This window comes from Pezoporus occidentalis, unplaced genomic scaffold (assembly GCF_034315485.1).
Source record: "Pezoporus occidentalis ecotype Australia unplaced genomic scaffold, CSIRO_AGI_Poc_V1 ctg204, whole genome shotgun sequence".
NCBI classification, from domain to species: Eukaryota; Metazoa; Chordata; class Aves; order Psittaciformes; family Psittacidae; genus Pezoporus; species Pezoporus occidentalis.
Genome location: NW_026913900.1, coordinates 380687 through 401386, shown reverse-complemented (window position 1 = coordinate 401386; position 20700 = coordinate 380687). Strand labels below are relative to the sequence as shown.

The window sequence follows — 20700 nt, the reverse complement described above, 5'->3', positions numbered from 1 at the left end:
ATCAGTCTCTCGAAAACTGTACTTCTAGTTACCTATCAGCTTGTCTCATCTTCATCACAAGTAATACTCACTTTTCTTCCAAGGTTGAGTACTGCTGTTAAACTACTTAATTGAGAACTACTGAAGTCTTGAATTTCTGCTAAGTAAAAGATATTTAAGTAGGAGAATGGGTAATTGTTCTTCAACTCTTAAAACAAGTAAGTTGATAAATTACATAATCGTATCTTACAGGTGGCTGGTATAGAAGTAACCTTCCCAATTTATAAATACCTAAGAAGTTGTTCAGTGAATTCCTTTTTTTCTCATGTGTCTCTTACAGGTATTCGTTATAGTTTGGATGTTAGTGTGGATGAAGTGAAAGCCTTAGCATCTCTAATGACATACAAATGTGCTGTGGTTGGTAAGTGATAATTTTTCAAGCAAGGATACAATCTTTAATTTCACTTAGTACTGATGTAATTTACATAAAAGCCATTTAAAGGTGCTAGATCAGACCCTGATCTGACTAAAGTCTGTCACAAGATGGGAAAAATACATAGTGACCAAAATAATAATACATATTCCCTCTGCTGTTACTGTAGATGCTTGAATAAAGTTGCATTTTCATTTGAAAAGTCAGAATTCTGCTAGCTACCACCTCCTTTAAAATGCTGCATCTTGAACTCAAATCAAAGTATGACAAACTTGGATTAGGAGGGGGCTAATTTTAGGGGGAACAGATGGAGGCTGAAAAGGACTCAGGGAGGGAAACTGTGGGGAGAGAAGGGTAAAGTTCCTTTATGGGTTATAAAGAAGTATATTTCATACATGACTACTAAACTTTAGGGGAGTTTGGAGAGAATTTGCATATTACGTATAAGAAAACAAAATAAATTTTGTTTATAAAGACACTTCACTTATGAATTCCAAAGTAAAATTTTTTGAGCTAAATCAGTAAAATCTAAACTGTAGAACTCACTGTTTCTACAAATGCCAAGTACAAGAGCTTGAAGTGTAGGAAATTTAAATCATGAACATCTAAGTTTTGGAGACCATTTTCAAGCTGCCCTTGAAAGATTTCCCATTTCTATAGGAATACCTAAATGATATAGCTTAAACTTGTGAAGCCCTGAATGTGGCAAAACCAAATTCACTACTAAAATCAAAGATACAGGTATTCACACATATTACTGATGTGTTCTGCCTTTGTTGTTGAAAAAGTAAAATAATTTTCCTTTGCATTCTTGTAGATGTGCCATTTGGTGGGGCAAAGGCTGGTGTCAAGATCAATCCCAAGAACTACACAGTAAGCTTAATAATAGATGAAATTTCAGTTTTCTGCAGTACTGAAGCCAGCCAGTTAAAAAAAACTCTTCTAAGGTCATTATTGACCACTTAAAACTTCCTGCCTCTTCTGCCTCTGTAGAGGCTTGTGCATGCCATAGGTAGGAAAAGAATTCCTTAAAAGTCTGTGTTTCAGAGGTGGAATATTCAATATTCAACTTACCACTTTTTTTCCTTGAAGTCAGGAAAATACAAATAATTTAGAACCTGAACTTTTAGCAGGTTGATACTTTTAATAAAGGCTTAAATTAAATTACTCTTAGAAAAATAGTAAATATTTTTGTCTATTTTGACAAATAGTTTTATGCTTTATTAAACTTTTCTATGCAGTTCCATATGAATAATAACTAACTAGGCTTATAAAAGGTTTATTGCAGGCTTGTCACCTTGCCCTAATTAAAATAACTTATACAGAAAGGAATACTAGAATATGTAGCAGATATTCTAAGCTCAAAACTGCTGTGAGGATTTGTGTGAAGTTGTTCAACTGTGGTGGTTACACAGCTGGCAGCCCAGCTATTGCTGGTTATAAATCTCTGTCATAGGATATCAGATTTGTTTACTGGAAATCTCTGCTACAAGCACAGGTTCTTCCCGTACCATACTCCCGACTTCTTGTGGATCAGAATGTGTAGAAAGAAAGCTGAATCGGTCCTTGTGCTGCCTGAATTCTAAGGGTCTGTCAGGGAGTGGCATATGAATTACATTAATATATGAATCATCCTTTCTTCTAAAAGAAAAGGGCATCTCTTTATACTTGGGCATAAGTTCTAGCCAATATTCATAAACACTAATGATTTCTTGTGATATTTATTGCATTTTCTCTATAGGACAATGAATTGGAAAAGATCACAAGAAGGTTTACCATGGAGCTTGCAAAAAAGGGCTTTATAGGTATGTTGTGCAATTTTACTATTAAAAATTAGGAATCTGATCTACTGTGCATTGACAGCACCCACTAGATAGTGTCCTTAAATAACCATGTTTTTGAGAGCTGTAAATAATTTGGGTACAGTACTTTCAGCAAAGAGCCACAAAGAATTGAGTCATTGCATCTTAGTGGATTTTAAAGGGAGCTGTCTTAACCTTTTTCTTGTGGCTGTTCCGCTGTGAAAAGCCACAAAAGCTGAGCTCACAGGATCCGAAATGAATCACATTTCTCTTAGAGATATGTTATAAAACAGTGACAGTCTGTTGCAATTTTAATCTCCAATATCACTCTTCACTGTTACTGTTTCCTGTAGTCTCATTTGAGGCTTTTGGCAGATATCTGAGGAAACACAGGAAGGAAATAGAAGGTCCACCCCAGAGAAAGTTGATGGCTTCATCCATGGCAACCACAGACTGCAAGGATAGGCAAAAAGCATAGGTGCCTATTCTAACAACCTCAGATTCTGTAATGTTACTAGGTGTTTGATTCAGACTCTCAACCCACAGTTGTTTTGATAGCTTGCTGTCTGGCATTGCTATCTGGAAGTCTCCTCTGGATAAAGCTGAACGTTACTAGCTCAACTTGTAATTAAATGGAGGATTTTACCTAAAGGAGATTCTTATTCAAGGGAATAAGAAGGCATGTAACTAGTTAAAGGTCTGTCATGTATTCCTGATGTCTGGGAACGTATATCCATTTATCTGCATTTTCTTGCTCTTCAGCCAGAGTGTTTGTCATATGCTCTTCCAGCCAGAGTGTTTCTCATCTAAATTAAGCTTCTGTATAAACACACTTATTGATGTGACATGTGACTAGGGTAATACTGTACACTATGCCAGCTATGGTGATTGTTAGTTCAGTGACAATTAAAATGGTTTGACTAAATCTGTCTTCACTTTTGATTCTATGGTAGGCCAAAGCTTTCATAAACTGTTTAAAAACACTTAAGAAAAAAAATTGGTAGAGGCACAGTTGCACTTAAAATCTTGCTGAGCAAGTCCCTCTCATCTTAAATAGGTTGGGCCAATGCTATTTTTAGTTATCTAATAAAAACAGGCAGAATTTGTTCCTTCAAGGGTTTATTTAATCAAGAAAGATGTAGTGTCTGTTTCTTGAAGTGGGTGGTAAAATCAAATGCATATGCTAGAGTACAATGACTAGGAATAGCCTATCTTCAATTTTTAAACACAGGAACAAAAAGGAAATTCTAATTAAAAAGAACAAAACAAACAAAAAAAACCCCAGCAAACCAAAACCACACAACACCAAACAACCAATTGGATGAAAAAACGCAATTAACATCATGATTTATAGAAATCATTACCTAGGTAGTGCCCTTCCTGTTGTTACAGCAATGATCATCAAAAAACCCATAAATGCTTTTGATGCAATACCTTACTCTTACTCTGACTTTTTATTGACAAACTGACCTTCATTTTACTGAATGGCTTTTGTGAAAAGTTGGAGGTTTTGACAGGATTGTACAAATACATGATACGGCATCTAAGACTGAATCTGTCTGTATCTGCTGCTTGCATAATAAACTGGGGATAAAACAGGAAGTTATTCTCTGCCAAGGTCTGCACAGTTCCCAAGGGAATAATAGTTGAAGAGAACTATTCATGTTTGATCCTTAAAAGCCGTTTTCACCTTTGCCAACAGGACCTGGTGTTGATGTGCCTGCTCCTGATATGAGTACAGGGGAGAGGGAGATGTCCTGGATTGCTGACACCTATGCCAGTACCATAGGACACTATGTAAGTTTTGAGCAGAGGCTTTGAAGTAAAAGAGCTTTCTTGGTCTTTGCAGAAATCCTTTTATCTAGAAATTTATTACTGTGCTGCTTAACCATACAATTTTATTTCATTATGTGGATCTAAAGGTATTCTTTCAAGTTGTAACCACTGAATTGGTACAAGGTAAGGAAACCTTAGCTTACACGGATAAGGAAAAATAGCTTTAAGGTTAATGCGTTTACAGTAGGCTTAAGTTTGTCTGGTACAGTACTGATTAGAACTGTTCAGCAGAAAGAAAATACACTGTTTTTAAACATCTTGTACATAGTCTAAAGTTGGTTTCTATTTCTATATAATATATAATGAAAAAATAGTATAATAATAATGAAAAATACTAATTCGACATTATTAAACAATTAGCTCATAATACTTGGTATAGTCTTAAAATATGGAAATCTTTCAATTTCAGACTTTGAATTAACTAATGTTATTACATAAATGCTTTATGCATTCAAGAGACCATGTAAAGTAATTAAACACTATTAGTAAAACCTGTAAAAATATTAAAGTTCTCTGAGGTCCCCTGAAAGTAACAAGTAATCAGTGTGTACTTCAGCAAATTCTCAAAAATGTATAGCAAACAGACATTCATATAATTTATTGCCCAAAAAGCAATAGAAAAATTAAAGTTTGGTGTTTTTTTAGTATTTTTTAATTATAGCCTTTAATTGGGCCTTTGTCTTATATTGCTGGGGTTATTTGCCAAGCCACTCTCCATAATGTTTGAGAAGTCCTGTCAGTCAGGTGAGGTCCCTGGTGACTGGAAATAGGGCAATATCACACTAATTTTTAAAAGAGGAAGAAAGGAGGACCCTGAGAACTACTAGCCTCTCCGCCTCACCTCTGCCTGAGAAGATCATGGAACAGATCCTTCTAGGAACTCTGCTAAGGCACATGGAGGACAGGGAGGTGATACGAGACAGCCAGCCTGACTTCACCAAGGACAGGTCCTGCCTGACCGACCTAGTGGCCTTCTATGATGGAGTTACTACATCAGTGGATAAAGGAAGGCTATGGATGTTGTTTATCTGGACTTCTGGAGATCCTTTGACACAGTCCCCCACAGCATCCTTCTCTCTAAATTGGAGAGAGATGGATTTGATGGGTGGTCTGTTGAGTAGATGAGGAATTGGCTACATGGTTGCATCCAGAGGGTAGTGGTCAACGGTCCAATGTCTGGGTGGAGATCAGTGACAGGTGGCATCCTTCAGGGGTCTGTACTGGGACCAGTACTGTTTAATATCTTCATCAGTGACATAGACAGTGGATTGAGTGTGCTGTCAGCAAGTTTGCAGACGACACCAAGCTGAGTGGCGCAGTTGATACACCCCAGGGCTGGGAAGCTATCCAGAGGGACTTGGACTTGAGAGGTGGGCCTTTGCAAATCTCATGAGGTTCAACAATTCAAGTGCAGAGCCCTCACCTTGGTCGGGGCAACCCCTCTTATCAATACAGGCTGGGGGATGAAGAGCTCAAGAGTATCTATCTCTGAGGAGAAGAACTTGGAGGAATTGGTGGATGAAAGATTGGACATGAGCCAGCACTGTGTGCTTTCAGCCCAGAAGTCCAATTGTATCTTGGGCTGCATCAAAAGGAGCATGGCCAGCAGGTCAAGGAAAATGGTTCTGGCCCTCTGCTCAACTCTGGAGCTCTGGAATCCTCAGTACAAAAAAGACATGGACTTGTTGGAGAAGGTCCAGATGAGGGCCACAGGGATCAAAGGGATGGAACACCTCTCCTGTGAGGAGAGGCTGCAAGAGTTGGGGGTTTTCAGCCTGGAGAAGAGAAGGCTCTAGGGAAACGTTACTGCAGCCTTTCAGTTCTTAAAAGGGGCCTATAAGACAGATAGGGAGAGACTTTTTAGCAGGGCCCGTTGTGGTGGGACAAGGGGTGATGGTCTTAAACTGAAAGAGGGGAGATACGGGCTGGATGTGAGGAAGAAATCTTTTACAACGAGGGTGGTGAAACACTGGAACAGCTTGTTGTCCTGGGTTCAGCAGTAGCATTGTGATGTGATTATTAATCCAAAACAATAAATGCTTATCACAAATACGATTAGACGCACTCCGGTCAGATCTGTTGTTATCTCAAATCTTTGTGCCCCATGTTGGCCACCAAAAAGAACTGTCGTGGTTTAAGCCCAGCCAGCAACCCAGAACCATGCAGCCGCTCGCTCACTCCCCACTCTTCCTCCCCCTGCTCCTGGAGGGGTGGGGAGGAGAATCGAAAGAATGTAACTCCCACAGGTTGAGATAAGAGCAGTCCAGTAACTAAGGTATAACACAAATCACTACTGCTACCACCAATAATAATAATGATAAGGGAAATAACAATGGAAGAGAATACAACCGCTCACCACCCGCCAACTGATACCCCACCCAACTGAGCAGTGATCTAGCCCTTCCGGGTAACTGCCCCCAGTTCTACATCCTGGGCATGACGTGCTGTGGTATGGAATACCTCTTTGGCCAATTTGGGTCAGGTGTCCTGTCTCTGTTTCCTCCCGGCTTCCCCTCCTCCCTGGCAGAGCACGAGGGTCAGAAAGTCCTTGGTTAGAGTAAACATTACTGAGCACCAATTAAAAACATCGGTGTTATCAGTGTTGTTCCCAGGCTGAAAGTCAAAAACACAGCACTGCACCAGCTACTAAGAAGGAGAAAAATGACTGCTACTGCTGAACCCAGGACACTTGTCCAGAGAGGTGATGTATGCACTGTCCCTGGAGACATTCAAGGATGTTGTTCTGGGCAACCTGATCTAGTTCAGGATGTCTCTGCTCATTGTGAGGGTGTTGGACCAGGTGAGCTTTGAAGGTCCCTTCCCACCCAAACTATTTATGATATTTATACCTGTTTTGCCTGCACCAAAAACATAACTTTTGACCAAATACTTTTGTTGTGTGCTTTTGACAGGTTGCATGAAAGCAAAATGTATTATGGACAACTTATTTCTTAAGGGTCTACTGCCTATGCTACCCAAACTTTCTAGTTTCTCTTTCAGAGATGTTGTGAGCTTTTTTTTTACTTTCTGCAATCCTCTCCAACAGTTGCTTAGGAAAAACAGGGAGGGGGGTGTACAGTACAGCCACCCAACATGTATTTCTGGCAAGGTGCCTGTTAAATAGGGATATTGCTATACAACATTGTTTTTTCTTATTCACATACAGAAATATTTTATTTCAAACTTTAAACTTGATAAAAAGCCAAAATGATGACTTCAACACACAGAATGGCAACTTACTCCTTCTGTCATAACTTAAAATTCCAGTGTTTAAGAAAACTACTGCCTCAAAGCATTTTAAGTTTTAACATTTAACTCAACTGCACTAAAATGCCTGTTTCAGTGTGATACAACTGTAGTGTTGTACTACAGCTGATGGAGAGGGCTCGCAACACATGACCTGCTTTAACGTTTGCTATATTTGTTAATAGTTCACATACAGTTTTATACAGAAGCTTCAGAGTTTTTAATAGGTGGAAAACTAAACACTGGTACAGGGGAAGATTTTTAAATTATTAATTTCTTATTCTTTCCCCTTCCCATCTCCTCTTGTTGTGTAGTCCCACATATGCACATACTTCAGTGACAAAAGAAAACAAACCAACAACTACTGAGAATAAAAATGCAATATGAGTTATGCCACAATAGTTTCTTATAATCCTAGACTCTCTTTGCATGGCAGTACCCTATTCTTGAAGACTAAAAAAAAACCAGCTAACCCCCCCCCAAAAAAAAATCAACACCCCAAGAGGATTTAGGTATGTTTCTGAAAAGTTAATTAAAGAATTGAAATAAGGAAAAAAATCACTTTACTTAATTTTGTTGGATTGTTTGTTTGTACATGGAGGAGAGAATAGTAGCCACAGTGGAACTTTTGAACTACTGCGGCACAGAGAAGGAAGGTGAGAACTCTGGACAAGGGGAGTAATCTGTCAAAACCAATTTGTAGAGCAAGATGTTCCAGATAACTCTCTTGTTGAGAAACCAAGAACAAAACTAAAGGTGATTAAGGAATACTAAATATACAAAAGTAACCAAGGGGAAAGAAGGGAAGGGAATGAAGAGCAGAAAATGACCATGGAACAAAAGTGAAACTAATTCAGAAGAACAGGTGGAAGCTGTGCAAGGGACTACATTCAGTTTAATGGAAAGATAGCTCATCAGTGAAAGCGATCTGTCTGAGAAATCTACAGACGTGGTGAGTCAGTGTGGTTGAACACAGATGTGTTCAGGGAGGTTGAAGTGGAAAGGATAAGTCAAATAGCAGATATAAACAGATAGGGGAGGTCTGCTTGAAACCTAACATACAGATCCAGGAAGCTGGAGAGACAAGGAGAGTATTAGTGCAGCGTAGAAAGAAGTTAACAAACAAGCAAAAGTTCAGTGTTACAGTTTTGCCAACTAAGTTCTAATATATAGAAGTCTTTAATGCTAGCCATGAGCCATTTTACAAGCTCCTTATTAAAAGTGATGGTCTTTCTTTTTCGCCCAAGATGTGTTAAACATCTTTTGATTGACTTAATACCAACGTTTTTAGGACTTCAACATTGACTGTGGTTCGTATATGTGACTTTTAAGAGGACCCAGACCTGCCCTCACCTCATGGTCTGTTTCCTTACCAAATCATTCAAGTGTTTAATAACTACCATGTTAACTGTTCCAGAAAATCCACCTTAAGTTGCTGGATCACTGAATTATATATAGCTGAAGTTTTTGATTAAATTCATGCTTTCCACTCTATTGTACTTCCTGACACATCCAACTGACTTCTGGGACATGTGAAGGAACTTTAATAAATACAAATTATATATGGTGGGAAGCTGTATTTCTTCAAGTATTTATAAAAGATACTTCCTCCTTTGTGAATGCATGAAGGCTAAAATGCAGTTTAAGTCTGAAACAGAATGAAAACCTAAAAATAACATCAAAACACCAGGCCAAATTGTTCCTAGCAGAACACCACCACAGATGTTGTTTATAGTTGATACACCACCAGAGGGAGCATACAGCTTAATGAAAGCAATGCAGCCATATTTTGGGAAACAGAATTAGGAATTCTGTGGCAAGCCCAGCATCATTTTTATTGTTTTTAAAGACGGGTTATCTTTGGCTTTATATGTGAACTCACTGTCATTTTCAAACAGTAAATAGTTTTCATTTCCATTAAGACTCTAAGTATCTTCTGTCATTCTCCTTCCACTTACTTTTGTCTGCTCGTTTCCTTCCTCTCACCAAGCATCTTGCACTCACGCCACAGGCATGCAAATGCATTTGGCATAAGTAACGGAGAGGAGGGAGGCTCCCAGTGAACATGCGGTTGGTGGAACAGAAACCCATCCGGCTGCTGGCAGACTCATTTCAGTGGATTCTCTTTCATCCCTAAACTTTTATTTGTATTGGTGGCCAAGCCAACTGTGTGACTGTGCTCCCAGGGTGTGGGAGCATGGGAACCAGTGGTGACAGAAGAGGGAGACCCAAACAGTGTCTAGTTTGGAAGTAGTTTTTCAAGTTATTAATTTCAATTTGAAAAATTAGCACTGGTTTTAAACAGTCTGTTTTATCTTGGCTAGCTGTCTAGCATATGGAAAGTTTAATTTCATTACCACCAAATTAAGGATACAGGCTTGATTATATGTCGCTTTTCTGAATAAACATACTAAATACTTCTCTAACTTTTCCATATGACCTTTGTATTGCAGATTTTCGTCTGACATCAAACATCCCTGTATTCTGACAACAGGATGGTTGGCTAGTATTGTTATTTCAAAATAACTGAATTTAGTATAAAGGAACACTAAGCATTTTAATGATTAAAAACCAGTCCAAGATATGTCTGAGCACTTTTCAAGATTAAAATATCAAGAAAAATGACGAAAATCATGCCTGTAATAGGAGCTAACTTTGAGAAACATACCCAAAAAACTTTTTCATTTATCAAGTCTGCTTATTGCTAACAGTACAACATAGATATCACCATAATTAACTAAGTACAGGCTGAAGTGACCATATACACTTTAATACAATGAAAAATTACAGAACTTATCCAATACTGCATTACTCAAATTTCCTGACAGCTACTAGAGTACTCCTGAGGTGTTCACACAAAGTGAGGAAGGAAATAATCTGTACAAACTAGATCTATATAGACTATAACATGTTCTGACTCATGATTCCTGTTTTTCCTTATGTCTAAAGTGTACAAAACTTCTAGTTGTTCTTTGATTAATTCCACAGCTCACAAGTCCTTCACTGTTTTACAGGATATTAATGCACATGCATGTGTAACTGGTAAACCCATCAGCCAGGGTGGGATCCATGGACGTATATCTGCAACTGGTCGTGGTCTCTTCCATGGAATTGAAAATTTCATCAATGAAGCATCATATATGAGTATACTAGGAATGACTCCTGGATTTGGAGATAAAACATTTGCTGTTCAGGTAACTTTTTTCCTCAGCTGTTGGGAAAAAGTAGTGAACAAACTTCTAGTAGAGCTGCTTTTAAAAAGGGCTATAGCAGTAAATCCCGTTAAGGTTTTACAACTTCCAAGTTAACCTTTACTCTCAGACTTTAAAAGCACTTTTCAAGCAACACAGGTACCCTTTACTTTGGACTATTTTAAAAAAATTGAACTTCCAATTGCTCTCTATAGGCACGAAGCCCAAGTCTCCAGTCTTTATAAATACAGGCTGCAAGAACAAAGTAAAATACTATTACAGGAGCTCTTTAGACTAAGGCATTGCATGCATTTTAGTGAGCTGTGACACTGTTTCTGCCTACACACAATTCGTTGCACTGTTTTGTAATAAAACATTTTAGGGAGAGAAGGAATTGAGGGTTATGTTTTTGTTCCATTTTGCGATGAGTTGGAAAAGTAGAAACCAGTACCTTATCCTAAGAAGTAAGTCTTTGGTTCATAAGACCTCAGGATTTATGTAGTTGAATTTTGGAGGGGTTTGGTGTTCTGTAATATGCATTATTATTCTTAAAATTTCAAAGGAATAACTTTTTCTGTCCAGCTTCAAACAGCATGTTAAATGGCGGATCTGAGAAATTGCTTTGTTGTTTTCAATGCACTGTTGATTAAATATAGTAAATTTTCTTCTAGTTACCCAGTGGGCTGAGACATCTCTGCTCTTCACAGACCCATCTCCCTGCACTTTGGCATTTTCAAGCCTGGCAGAGGGCTGCCAACAGGCGCTTAGTCATAACTTAGACTGAAGACATGGCCATAAGAACATCTAAACATAATTGGAGCTTTGTTATACAGGAAGTTAATATTCAGCTTTTTTTCCAGCATAGAATCTTACTACAAACTTTTGACATGGATTGTATGACCTTTTGGTCTGCCACCTGTGTTCCTTTACTTTCAGAATATTGAATAATGGTCTGGAATTCGGTTTTCTACACCTGTCAAGATGTAAAACATGCTAATGAAATGTGAGATTATCTGAATTTAAATTTGGGAAATATGTTTTGTACAGGACCATTTCAGAAATGTATTAGAAATTATGTAGCTTCTTACTAGTTTATATGATTTAATGTGAAGAATTATTGATATTCTTGTTTAATGCTTTGCATTGTGGGATGGTTTTACACTTATAAGCCCTCATTACCCAAATTAAATTAGTATTTTGTTTATTTCTTGGCCTGAAAACATTAGTCCAACCTTTGAATCATCATACGAAAATCTGTGAATCCCTCTAGAACAGTGCTTGTTATGAAATACACATAATTTTCTTATGTCAATAAATATCGTAGTTTTGGCACTTTCATAGTAGCATTAGTGCTTCCTTTCTGTATTTCCAGTATACAAAACAGCACAACTGTACATTGCTGGCTACAACGCAGAATTTCTACAATGATATTCAGAGTGGAATAGAATGTGTGTAGATTTCTTCCATCTTTCTTATACACATCATCTGATACCAAGACATGCCAGTAGATTAACTATTTCAAACTATTCAAAGCTATATAAGCCTTAGCAGTAATCATCATTTTAGCTGAAGGGTTAACTACTTTTCCGTTTCTCTTTCCACCTATAGGGATTTGGTAACGTCGGCTTGCATTCTATGAGATACTTGCATCGTTTTGGAGCAAAATGCGTTGCTGTTGGAGAGTTTAATGGTTCTATCTGGAATCCTGATGGGATTGACCCAAAGGAGCTAGAAGATTACAAATTGGTATGAAACTAGCTGAGCATTTTTGTCAGCTTTGTAAGTACATAGGATGAGTGTAGACAGGTGTTAATTTGTGATATTTAAGTCATGCTGCAATTAGTACTTATAAAATGGCTTAGGAATGCTGATTCTGTTGGCTTTCTCCTTGTACCCAATAGAAATGCCTGTGTTACTTTTCTTTACCCTTTGACTTGACTCTCAGAAAAATGGCAAAGGCTTGCATATGTGCAGGATAATTACTTTGGTTTCAGAATTGCAGTTCATGGTTATTTTGCCTTTCTTATTACTAAAATAGGAAGGATGTCTGAAGGAACCAGAGCAGAAAGGTTCCTGAAGGATTCCTGACTGAGAATCACAAGCATATGAACATTAAAGACTTCAAAGTGCACTTCTACTGCTTCTTACCTATTGATTGTTTCTGTAAAAAATGAAAGCCTGTCTGTCAGTGTGAATTCTAGCTTATAATGAAAACTGGATATAGTCTTTTTATTTCAGTTTCAAAGTGAAGCAGACTTGAGGGGACAGTTCACAGGCACTAAAATGTGATCTACTTAGTTTCTAAGGGGTTTATTTGATGCATCTTCTTTCACACAGGGAGAATTTGATGTCTTTATCAACTCCTTTCTCAAAAGAATGAAAAGATTCTGTTGCTAAACAAAGGTTATCATTGTAGTATTGAATTTTAAAATGGTACTTTTGAATTTTATACGATGCAACTTAACTTAGCCTGTGTGTAGCAGACTGGTGAGTCATTTCAGTTGTTTGAAAACTATTGTATTAGCTGTGTATTTTAAGAGTTGAGGGACTTTTTGTTTGTTTGTTTGCTTGATTTGTTGGGGATTTTTGTTTTGTTTAAATAATCCAGAGCCCAAATAGTTACCAGTGTCTTTGGCCAGAGAGAGTTACGCCTCAGTCATGGGAACTTTGACTGTTATCCAAGCTTTGTAGCTTGCTTTTTTATGTCTAATCTAAGTAAGGATAGGAATTACTTTATATGCTGTCTTTCTAGTACTGTTGTTTCTCACTTCTTTCAAAAAAGAAAGTTAAAAGAAGGGAAAGAAGGCAAACAAGTACACACACACACTAAAAACACTCTGGTTTGTTCTCTTCAAACAGCAACACGGGACAATCATGGGCTTCCCTAAAGCACAGACACTTGAGGGCAGTATTCTGGAAATAGACTGTGACATTCTTATCCCTGCTGCCAGCGAGAAGCAGTTGACTAAGGCCAATGCTCACAAAGTTAAAGCAAAAGTAAGTTGGAGAGTTCAAATGCAAATGAAAAATAGAGAAGGCCTGTTTAAATACTACTATTAAATAATTAGCATGGTCAGAAATAGAGTTACTCTGCTGTGATTCCTTTCAGATTATTGCTGAAGGTGCCAATGGGCCTACAACTCCTGAAGCTGACAAAATCTTCTTGGAGAGGAATATCATGGTTATCCCTGTAAGCTTCTATTCTGACCTTTGATTTTCATTACAAGGGTAATATTTTTGTGAATTGTAGCAAGATGGTGTTTATTGAAGGCTTTTATTAATAGCCATTCTTTCTCTTAGAGTGTTTTTTAACAACTGATGTCTACGAAACAGGTATCAGTGTTGCTTAAGATTGCTGCTGCTACTTAAAGATCTTACTGCACCTGTAAATGACTAAAGATAGCTATTACATGAAATCTGCACATTCAGAAGAGAGAATAACCCACAAGTAGTTCTTAATTCTGTCTTCTTGCATTTTGGAGTATTAGCTGACATTTGATCAATTAGCCCACCAAACAAAGGGAGAAGGCAGAGTAAAAACACTGGCCACTGTGTCTCTGGGTGATACTCTGACAGAAGTATGTATTGTAGATTGTGAGAGTAAATGTTACCTATAGTGATAATTTGGAAGATTAAGACCTATTCAGGTATAATGATATTATTTTCCCAGAGAAAGAGTGTCCTGATCAAGTGGTATTACTAGGAAGAGTAGCTGATCTTCAGCCTTTACTCACTGAGATGGCCTAAGAATGCCCAAATTTTCTTGATTAAAAACTTGTGTTAAAATAAAAGAAAGCAATCAAGCACACCTGAACTTTGTGTTATAAAGTCAAGTTCTCTATTAAATAAGTAGAAGTAATCCCTGGACTGCAGAAGAAAGAAAGTGTAGTAATGTAAAAGTAGCAACTGGATCATCTTCTGTACTGCGGTTTAAACCAATACTTTGTACATAATACTTCTGTTTGTTTTTGCTTAACACAATAAAGCTGTCTTTGTCACATGGTCGTAATTCAAGATATTTACTGTTTGTGTGCAGGATCTTTATCTGAATGCTGGGGGTGTAACAGTATCCTATTTTGAATGGCTGAAAAACTTGAACCACGTCAGTTATGGCCGCTTGACTTTTAAATATGAAAGGGATTCAAACTACCACTTGCTCAGTAAGTCCTCAGTTTCGCTTTAACTCACCATTTAATTAATAGATTGGACTAGCAAACACCAAATGTGGGAGAAAGAAATACATAACTATTTTGAATTCACTGCAGTTTCTCACAAATTTCTTGTTGCTGCATACTGAAGAGTAAGGTTTCACAGGTTAACTGACAACTCTAATGACTTAAGCTAAATGCATAATTTTTTCAGTTATCTTTTAGTTAATAAAAGTGATGCTTTCCTCAGTTTTGTGAAAATATTGAACTCAAGCCACTTATGTGAAATATTTATTACTTCTTACGGGATGCCTTTGAGCTGTATACTTGGTATTTGAGACGTATTCGAAGTTTGAGTGGGTAATGTTGTTCTGCATGTATAACAATAGAGGGTTTCTATAAATGGCAATAATATAATTGGTACGCAGTGTAAAAATCTGCTTGTTGCCTACAGCTCCACTTAAGGTCATTTTGTGCTTCCCAGTTTCTGGGCCAGAATACCAATTACATGGCTAGAGGAAGCTTAATGGAGAAGAACTGCAGGATATAGCTCTCTTTTAAACAATATTCTGTAGAAAATATGTAAGAATCTTGGGATATTGGACATGACAAAACATACATCTGAATATTCTTTTAATATAACCTTTTCTTATAAATGATACCTTTCAAGGTGTTTCTAAAGCAGTTAAGGGTTACGGTAATTCTCATTTAAACCGCTTTCTTAACTTCAGGATTGTTTCATCTGAAATACTCTGATGTTGTTTAGGAAACCATACTGATTAAATTTTATGAATTGAAATAAATACCAATTCAAAATATCAAAGCATGTCCCAAGGGAAAAAACTAAAATTGCGCATCGGCTTTTTTCTTAGCAAGTAGTGTGTATATGCAAAGTGCAATAGGAGATAATTGATGGATCTATTACTTCAAGAAATATTTTGTCTAGTGCTATCTATCAAATTAGAAAAGTTAATCCAGAGTGCTCTATCAGCTTTATAACATTAGCGAAGTGGGATCAGTAAATCCACAGTTGTTTGCCATGTGACTATACTGTAGCTCTGATACTTCTGCTATTGGAGACATTCAGCTACATAAAGAAAAATCATCTTTCCTTTTTCTTAGAAAACAAAAATAAGATTACTCCCTTTGCCCCTAGTACCTGTGGTCTGCATTTCATGTCATTGAATGCTGAAAGTTCTGGGGTCAGCTTCTTTATTAGGAAGCACATTCCTTTCTTTGTCAGTTAACTTGCCTCTGCTTTTTTTTCTTTCTAGTGTCTGTTCAGGAAAGCTTGGAAAGAAAATTCGGGAAACATGGTGGAACTATTCCAGTTGTGCCTACAGCAGAATTTCAAGATAGGATATCGGTAATTAATAGCTGCTTGGCTTTTTTTGTTATTGTATATGTATTCTGATATTATAATTGTAATCTAAATTTTACCATTACTTTTATTACCATTTATCTCCATTTACCTTAGCCATCATGGAGGTTTTTTCCTCAAGCAAGGCATTAGTACATAGTTAGCCTGATGACAAAACAAATAAGCAGCAAACGATCTGAAGTGCTTAGGAATACTGGAAGTAGGCTATTTTTTCTTTCTTTTACTTGAGGTCATGGAAAGTAGTCAGAAATACTGCCTCAAACATTACCAGAATTTGTTTGGAGTTCTTGTTGATGTAGTTTGGCTAGATTTCCAAACAACTTTCAATAGGATCTCACACTACAGACAGTTTTATACACTGTTTCTGTAACTCCAGGAATACAGATAAGAGCTGGGTGAAAAATTGTAAAATGTTCCTTTAAGACTGAGTTAATGGAAAAAGAAATGTCAGATGAAATTCATTGTTATCTTATGTGTAGCAATACATGGTGAGGAAATTTTCATATAAAATGTTGGGGTTTGAGCTCATCTGGAGGTAATGACAAAATACAAGCTTAGAAATCCATAGCAATCAAAAAGCAAATCCAGCCTTAGGAATGGTTCTGAAGGGAAAAGAATATGACTAACTAATGATGCCACAATATAAATACAGAGCATATCTGCCTTTTGAATACTGCATGCAGATTAAGTCTCTGTATATTCTAATATTGTAGATGTGGAAGAAGTTCAGAGCAAGATCACAGAATGATCAAAGATAACAGAAGCTGCTCATACATGGAACAATGTTCTAACCTAGGCCCTGTTGGCCGGAAGTAGTCCCAGGGTGAAGACAGTAATCTATAGAATGAGTGATGTGAAAATAGATGGGTACAGGTAGATTCTTCATTGTAAGGAATGATGAACAAGAATGAGATGTGTTTAAACAAAGCCAGCAGGATGAGGTGCAGAATGACGGATGGGATGGTTTCTATCACAGCAGACAGTTAAGATGTGTAATACTCTGTCAAGGGATATATGGCAACTAAAAGGATCTGTAGGTTTGGTTCTTTAAACACAAGTTCAGGAGATGGGACAGATGATTGGGGGAACAACTCCAGTGAGTTGTGAAAAACATTAACCCATGTTCCCTCAGGAAGAAATCAGGGGAAATGCATGTAAACTCAGACCACTGTTAGATGATAGAAATAGACTTTAGGCTGACCCAGTATGATGTTTTCATAAATGTTAGGATGAACAAATAGCGTGGTAAATAGGTTCTGTGGCTTAAAGTGGTTGCTGTGATCTCTTAAGCACAAGCCATAAAAACTGGCCAGGTAATTTCTATATCCAGTCCAAACTGGTATTTGAGGGAAAGCATGTATTTTTTGAAGCCAGGTCTCAAACTATGATAAATTACAGCAATTGCCATGATGGAACATTTAGACTGATAGCCTAATACAGGTTATCATCAATTATTTATTGTTCTGTCTTTTTACATTTTAATGGGAACAAAGTTATTCTGGAGTTGCTCAGGGCTAATACAATATTGAGTATATGAACTGGGGATATGTGCACTTCTCTAAAATATGACTGGCTTCAAAACAATTGCAAGTAGCCTCTATAGATTATTGACTCTTAGGAGCTTCTTTGTTTAATTCTTACTGCGTGTTCTGAAGGCTGAAAACATCAGTAAAAAATGCTAGCAGTGTGGATCTAGAAGCTAGGTATACAAGTCTTCAGTGCTTACTTGTGAGGTTTTACGATTGAATTGACCATGATTAGCTCTTCAAGTAACACAGTAAAGGCAATTCTTACAGCAGTCATTAGAAGAATATGGGCAAGCAAGCTTCAGTAATTGTCCCTAATACACAGCTAGTGCCTTTTTGTGTTTTGGATTAAACCCTGATTTTCTTCTCTGTTGTTGAAGGGTGCATCTGAGAAAGATATTGTCCACTCTGGTTTGGCTTATACAATGGAGCGTTCTGCCCGGGTAAATATTGCATTAGTAAATATGCTTATAGGAAGAAGAACTTACTTACATTATTTTGCATAAGTTTTCAAATGGCTTGTACAGATTTTTTTTTGCAATTAAAGGAGTAAACAGTTCATGGTAATGGAAGGCACTGTGAGTATCAGGTAGAGGTATTTCTGCTCTGTGCTCGGATGATCAACTTTATCTAGATACATTAAATATTAGAGGCTAATACATGAAATCATGAAATATTTTCTAGTAGAAGCTGTAGTAATTAGATACTTTTCCACTGTTCTCTTGTATCTGCCTAAGCGTACCTAAGACTGCTTTACTTTACCGTCAGCAGTTTTAGATTAATCCTTCATGCAGTATTTTTAATTAGTGAGGCAAAGACTGCTTGAAACACCTTGTTTCTCCCTGTATCTGAGGTACACATGGATCCAAGACATGAAAAGGTGCAATGCAGTAATCTGGAAAATATTTTCTTCCCCTTCATATCTCAGTCATAAGGGTAATCAAGAAATTTTAAAATTGATCCGCAAAGGATCAGAGCTCCGATACCACTCTAGCAGCTCCTTATAGTCATAACTTGGATCCTCCAAGCAAAGTCTAGTTTAGTTCTGATGGAGAAACTTGCAGAAATCACAATTAACGTTTTCTGTTTCAGCAAATCATGCGTACTGCCATGAAGTACAACCTGGGTCTGGACCTGAGAACAGCTGCCTACGTCAATGCAATTGAGAAAGTCTTCAAAGTGTACAATGAAGCTGGCCTGACCTTTACATAAATAAGCCATTAACGCTCATTGTTGTATCCCATCCCTCATGCTGTTAATGTACCCTCTTCTTGAGAAAGCTTATCACAAGTTTACATGTAACCACAAAATTTTCTTTCCTTCTGACATTATAGTGGATTCTATTCTCAATTAGTTTCAGTCCAAACTAGTCTTTTTTACAATAAAAATCCATGGATTAGGAAATTGTATACAAGTATGTATCTGAAGATAACAACTCATCTGCACTTGTGGGGGCCATTCTGGGTATTTCACCTACAAAACAAAATGGTACATTTCATATATGAAAGAACGGTCTTGCCACCTGAGCCACTTGTCAGACTTCAGATCAGATACTGTACTAGATGAGCACTTAGCTCATTATTACTTCATGCACTTTTGTTTAAAGATGTAATTTTGGCTTCGGCACTTTCAGTAAGGCCTTGTATGATCAATGCTGTTGCATTGTCAAGTCAAAAATGGGCCTCTAGCAGGGATTAACTTTGATAGGAGTCTAATTTTTATTTGTAGTAAAGCTTCAGGCCTGATTCTCTTTAGGCAATGTATTTTCTTTAACTGTGCTGCTGTTATAGGACTGCCTTTTATTGCTTGTTCAAACTGGCTTGACTATCACCATGAAGTACGTAGAGGTGACAGACTAATATTTTTATAAGCTGAAACTATTGAGCAACTTTAGTTACATTTTTAATCAAGTATCTACGTAACTGTTCTGACTGTGGGTTTTGGTTTCTTTGTTTTTTTTTGTTGTTGTTGTTGGCTTTTTTTTTTATTTTTTTATTTTTAAGAAAAGGGATAGTCTGAATTTGGTAAGCAATCATACTTAGGGTTTTGGGAATTCTTTTGGAGTCTTCAGGGCTTTCTGAAAGTTAGATACTGCCTCAGTGAACAACTAAAGTGAAACTGAACCCAGAAATCATTGGCCAAACTACAGAGGAACTAGAATGCTGCTATAAACTTCATCACTGTCTTAACACACACAGCCTGTTTCGTGGTTTTGGATTGTTGGGTTTGTTGGTGTGTTTTTGGTTTTTTTTTGTCATCAGGAGGTCTTGAAAGTATTGACCGTATTAGAGTACAACAAAATGGACCTCAACACAATATTGGATCAAGCACAGTTTTTAAAGTGTAAGGCTTTTGTCCTGTGGAGTCCCCTTGAAGTGCCAGATGTTATTTATGTAATGAATATGAATGTTTTTTTAAAAGACAGCTAGTCCCTCCCAGAAACTCATGCTTTTTTTCTAACTACTTTGTAACTGCATGACTTAACCTGGAGAGAAGAGCAGTTATTAAAAAAAGTTGACCTTTCCAAACCTCCTATGCTGGTGTATTACTGTTTTCTATTTCATGCAATAGCTTTCTTTAGTTACAATCAATCTTCACAGCACACTTGTTTATTCATTACATGCCTACTGATAAGATACCTTTTCTGAGTTATCCTGAAGGGCTCACTAATACAGATCTCTGTCTCTTAAACTTGCCTGTCAGAAAAACTTTTGAAGTTGGATATGTTTGGTAAATCATTCCCAGTCTTTACTGTGTCCTCTCAAATTTGTGTGAAGAACTATGCTAGTAGCTAGCATGGAGCAATAAACCTGTGTGATGCATTTAATTAGTGGCTTACTCCATCATGTATGCTGATAGCCAGGGTTATAAAAGTACTGCAGATTAAGTGCAATGTGTATATATGCTGGCATTTATTTAAAACAAAAAAAGACCAAAACCCCCACATTTTCAGAATGAAAGAATTACACTGATCAAGGTGTGTAGCTCTAAACATGAGATCTGTATCTTGGAACATATTTTTCAGGGCAGTTTTTATGCAAACCTTTATTAGATAGTAAAATGAAACTAAGATTTTAACAATTACACTGTGACAATTTGTAACCTACTTCCACCAAACCTTGGAGACTAAAACCTAATAAATAAGTACTTGTATTATT

At 37.1% G+C, this 20700-nt stretch overlaps 1 protein-coding gene across 1 annotated transcript in view; it reads left to right on the top strand.

The window, feature by feature from the left end:
* The window catches only part of GLUD1 (glutamate dehydrogenase 1), a 31993-nt gene extending 11920 nt beyond the window's left edge, over positions 1-20073 (top strand). The window contains exons 2-13 of the mRNA XM_062618846.1: positions 320-400; positions 1230-1285; positions 2154-2217; positions 3917-4011; positions 10311-10490; positions 12096-12233; positions 13347-13484; positions 13597-13677; positions 14524-14647; positions 15910-16001; positions 17923-17985; positions 18635-20073. Of these exons, the coding sequence (XP_062474830.1) occupies positions 320-400; positions 1230-1285; positions 2154-2217; positions 3917-4011; positions 10311-10490; positions 12096-12233; positions 13347-13484; positions 13597-13677; positions 14524-14647; positions 15910-16001; positions 17923-17985; positions 18635-18754 (1232 nt within the window). The 3' untranslated portion in view covers positions 18755-20073. The remainder of the gene's footprint in view (positions 1-319; positions 401-1229; positions 1286-2153; positions 2218-3916; positions 4012-10310; positions 10491-12095; positions 12234-13346; positions 13485-13596; positions 13678-14523; positions 14648-15909; positions 16002-17922; positions 17986-18634) is intronic.
* The last annotated feature ends 627 nt before the right edge of the window (positions 20074-20700 follow it).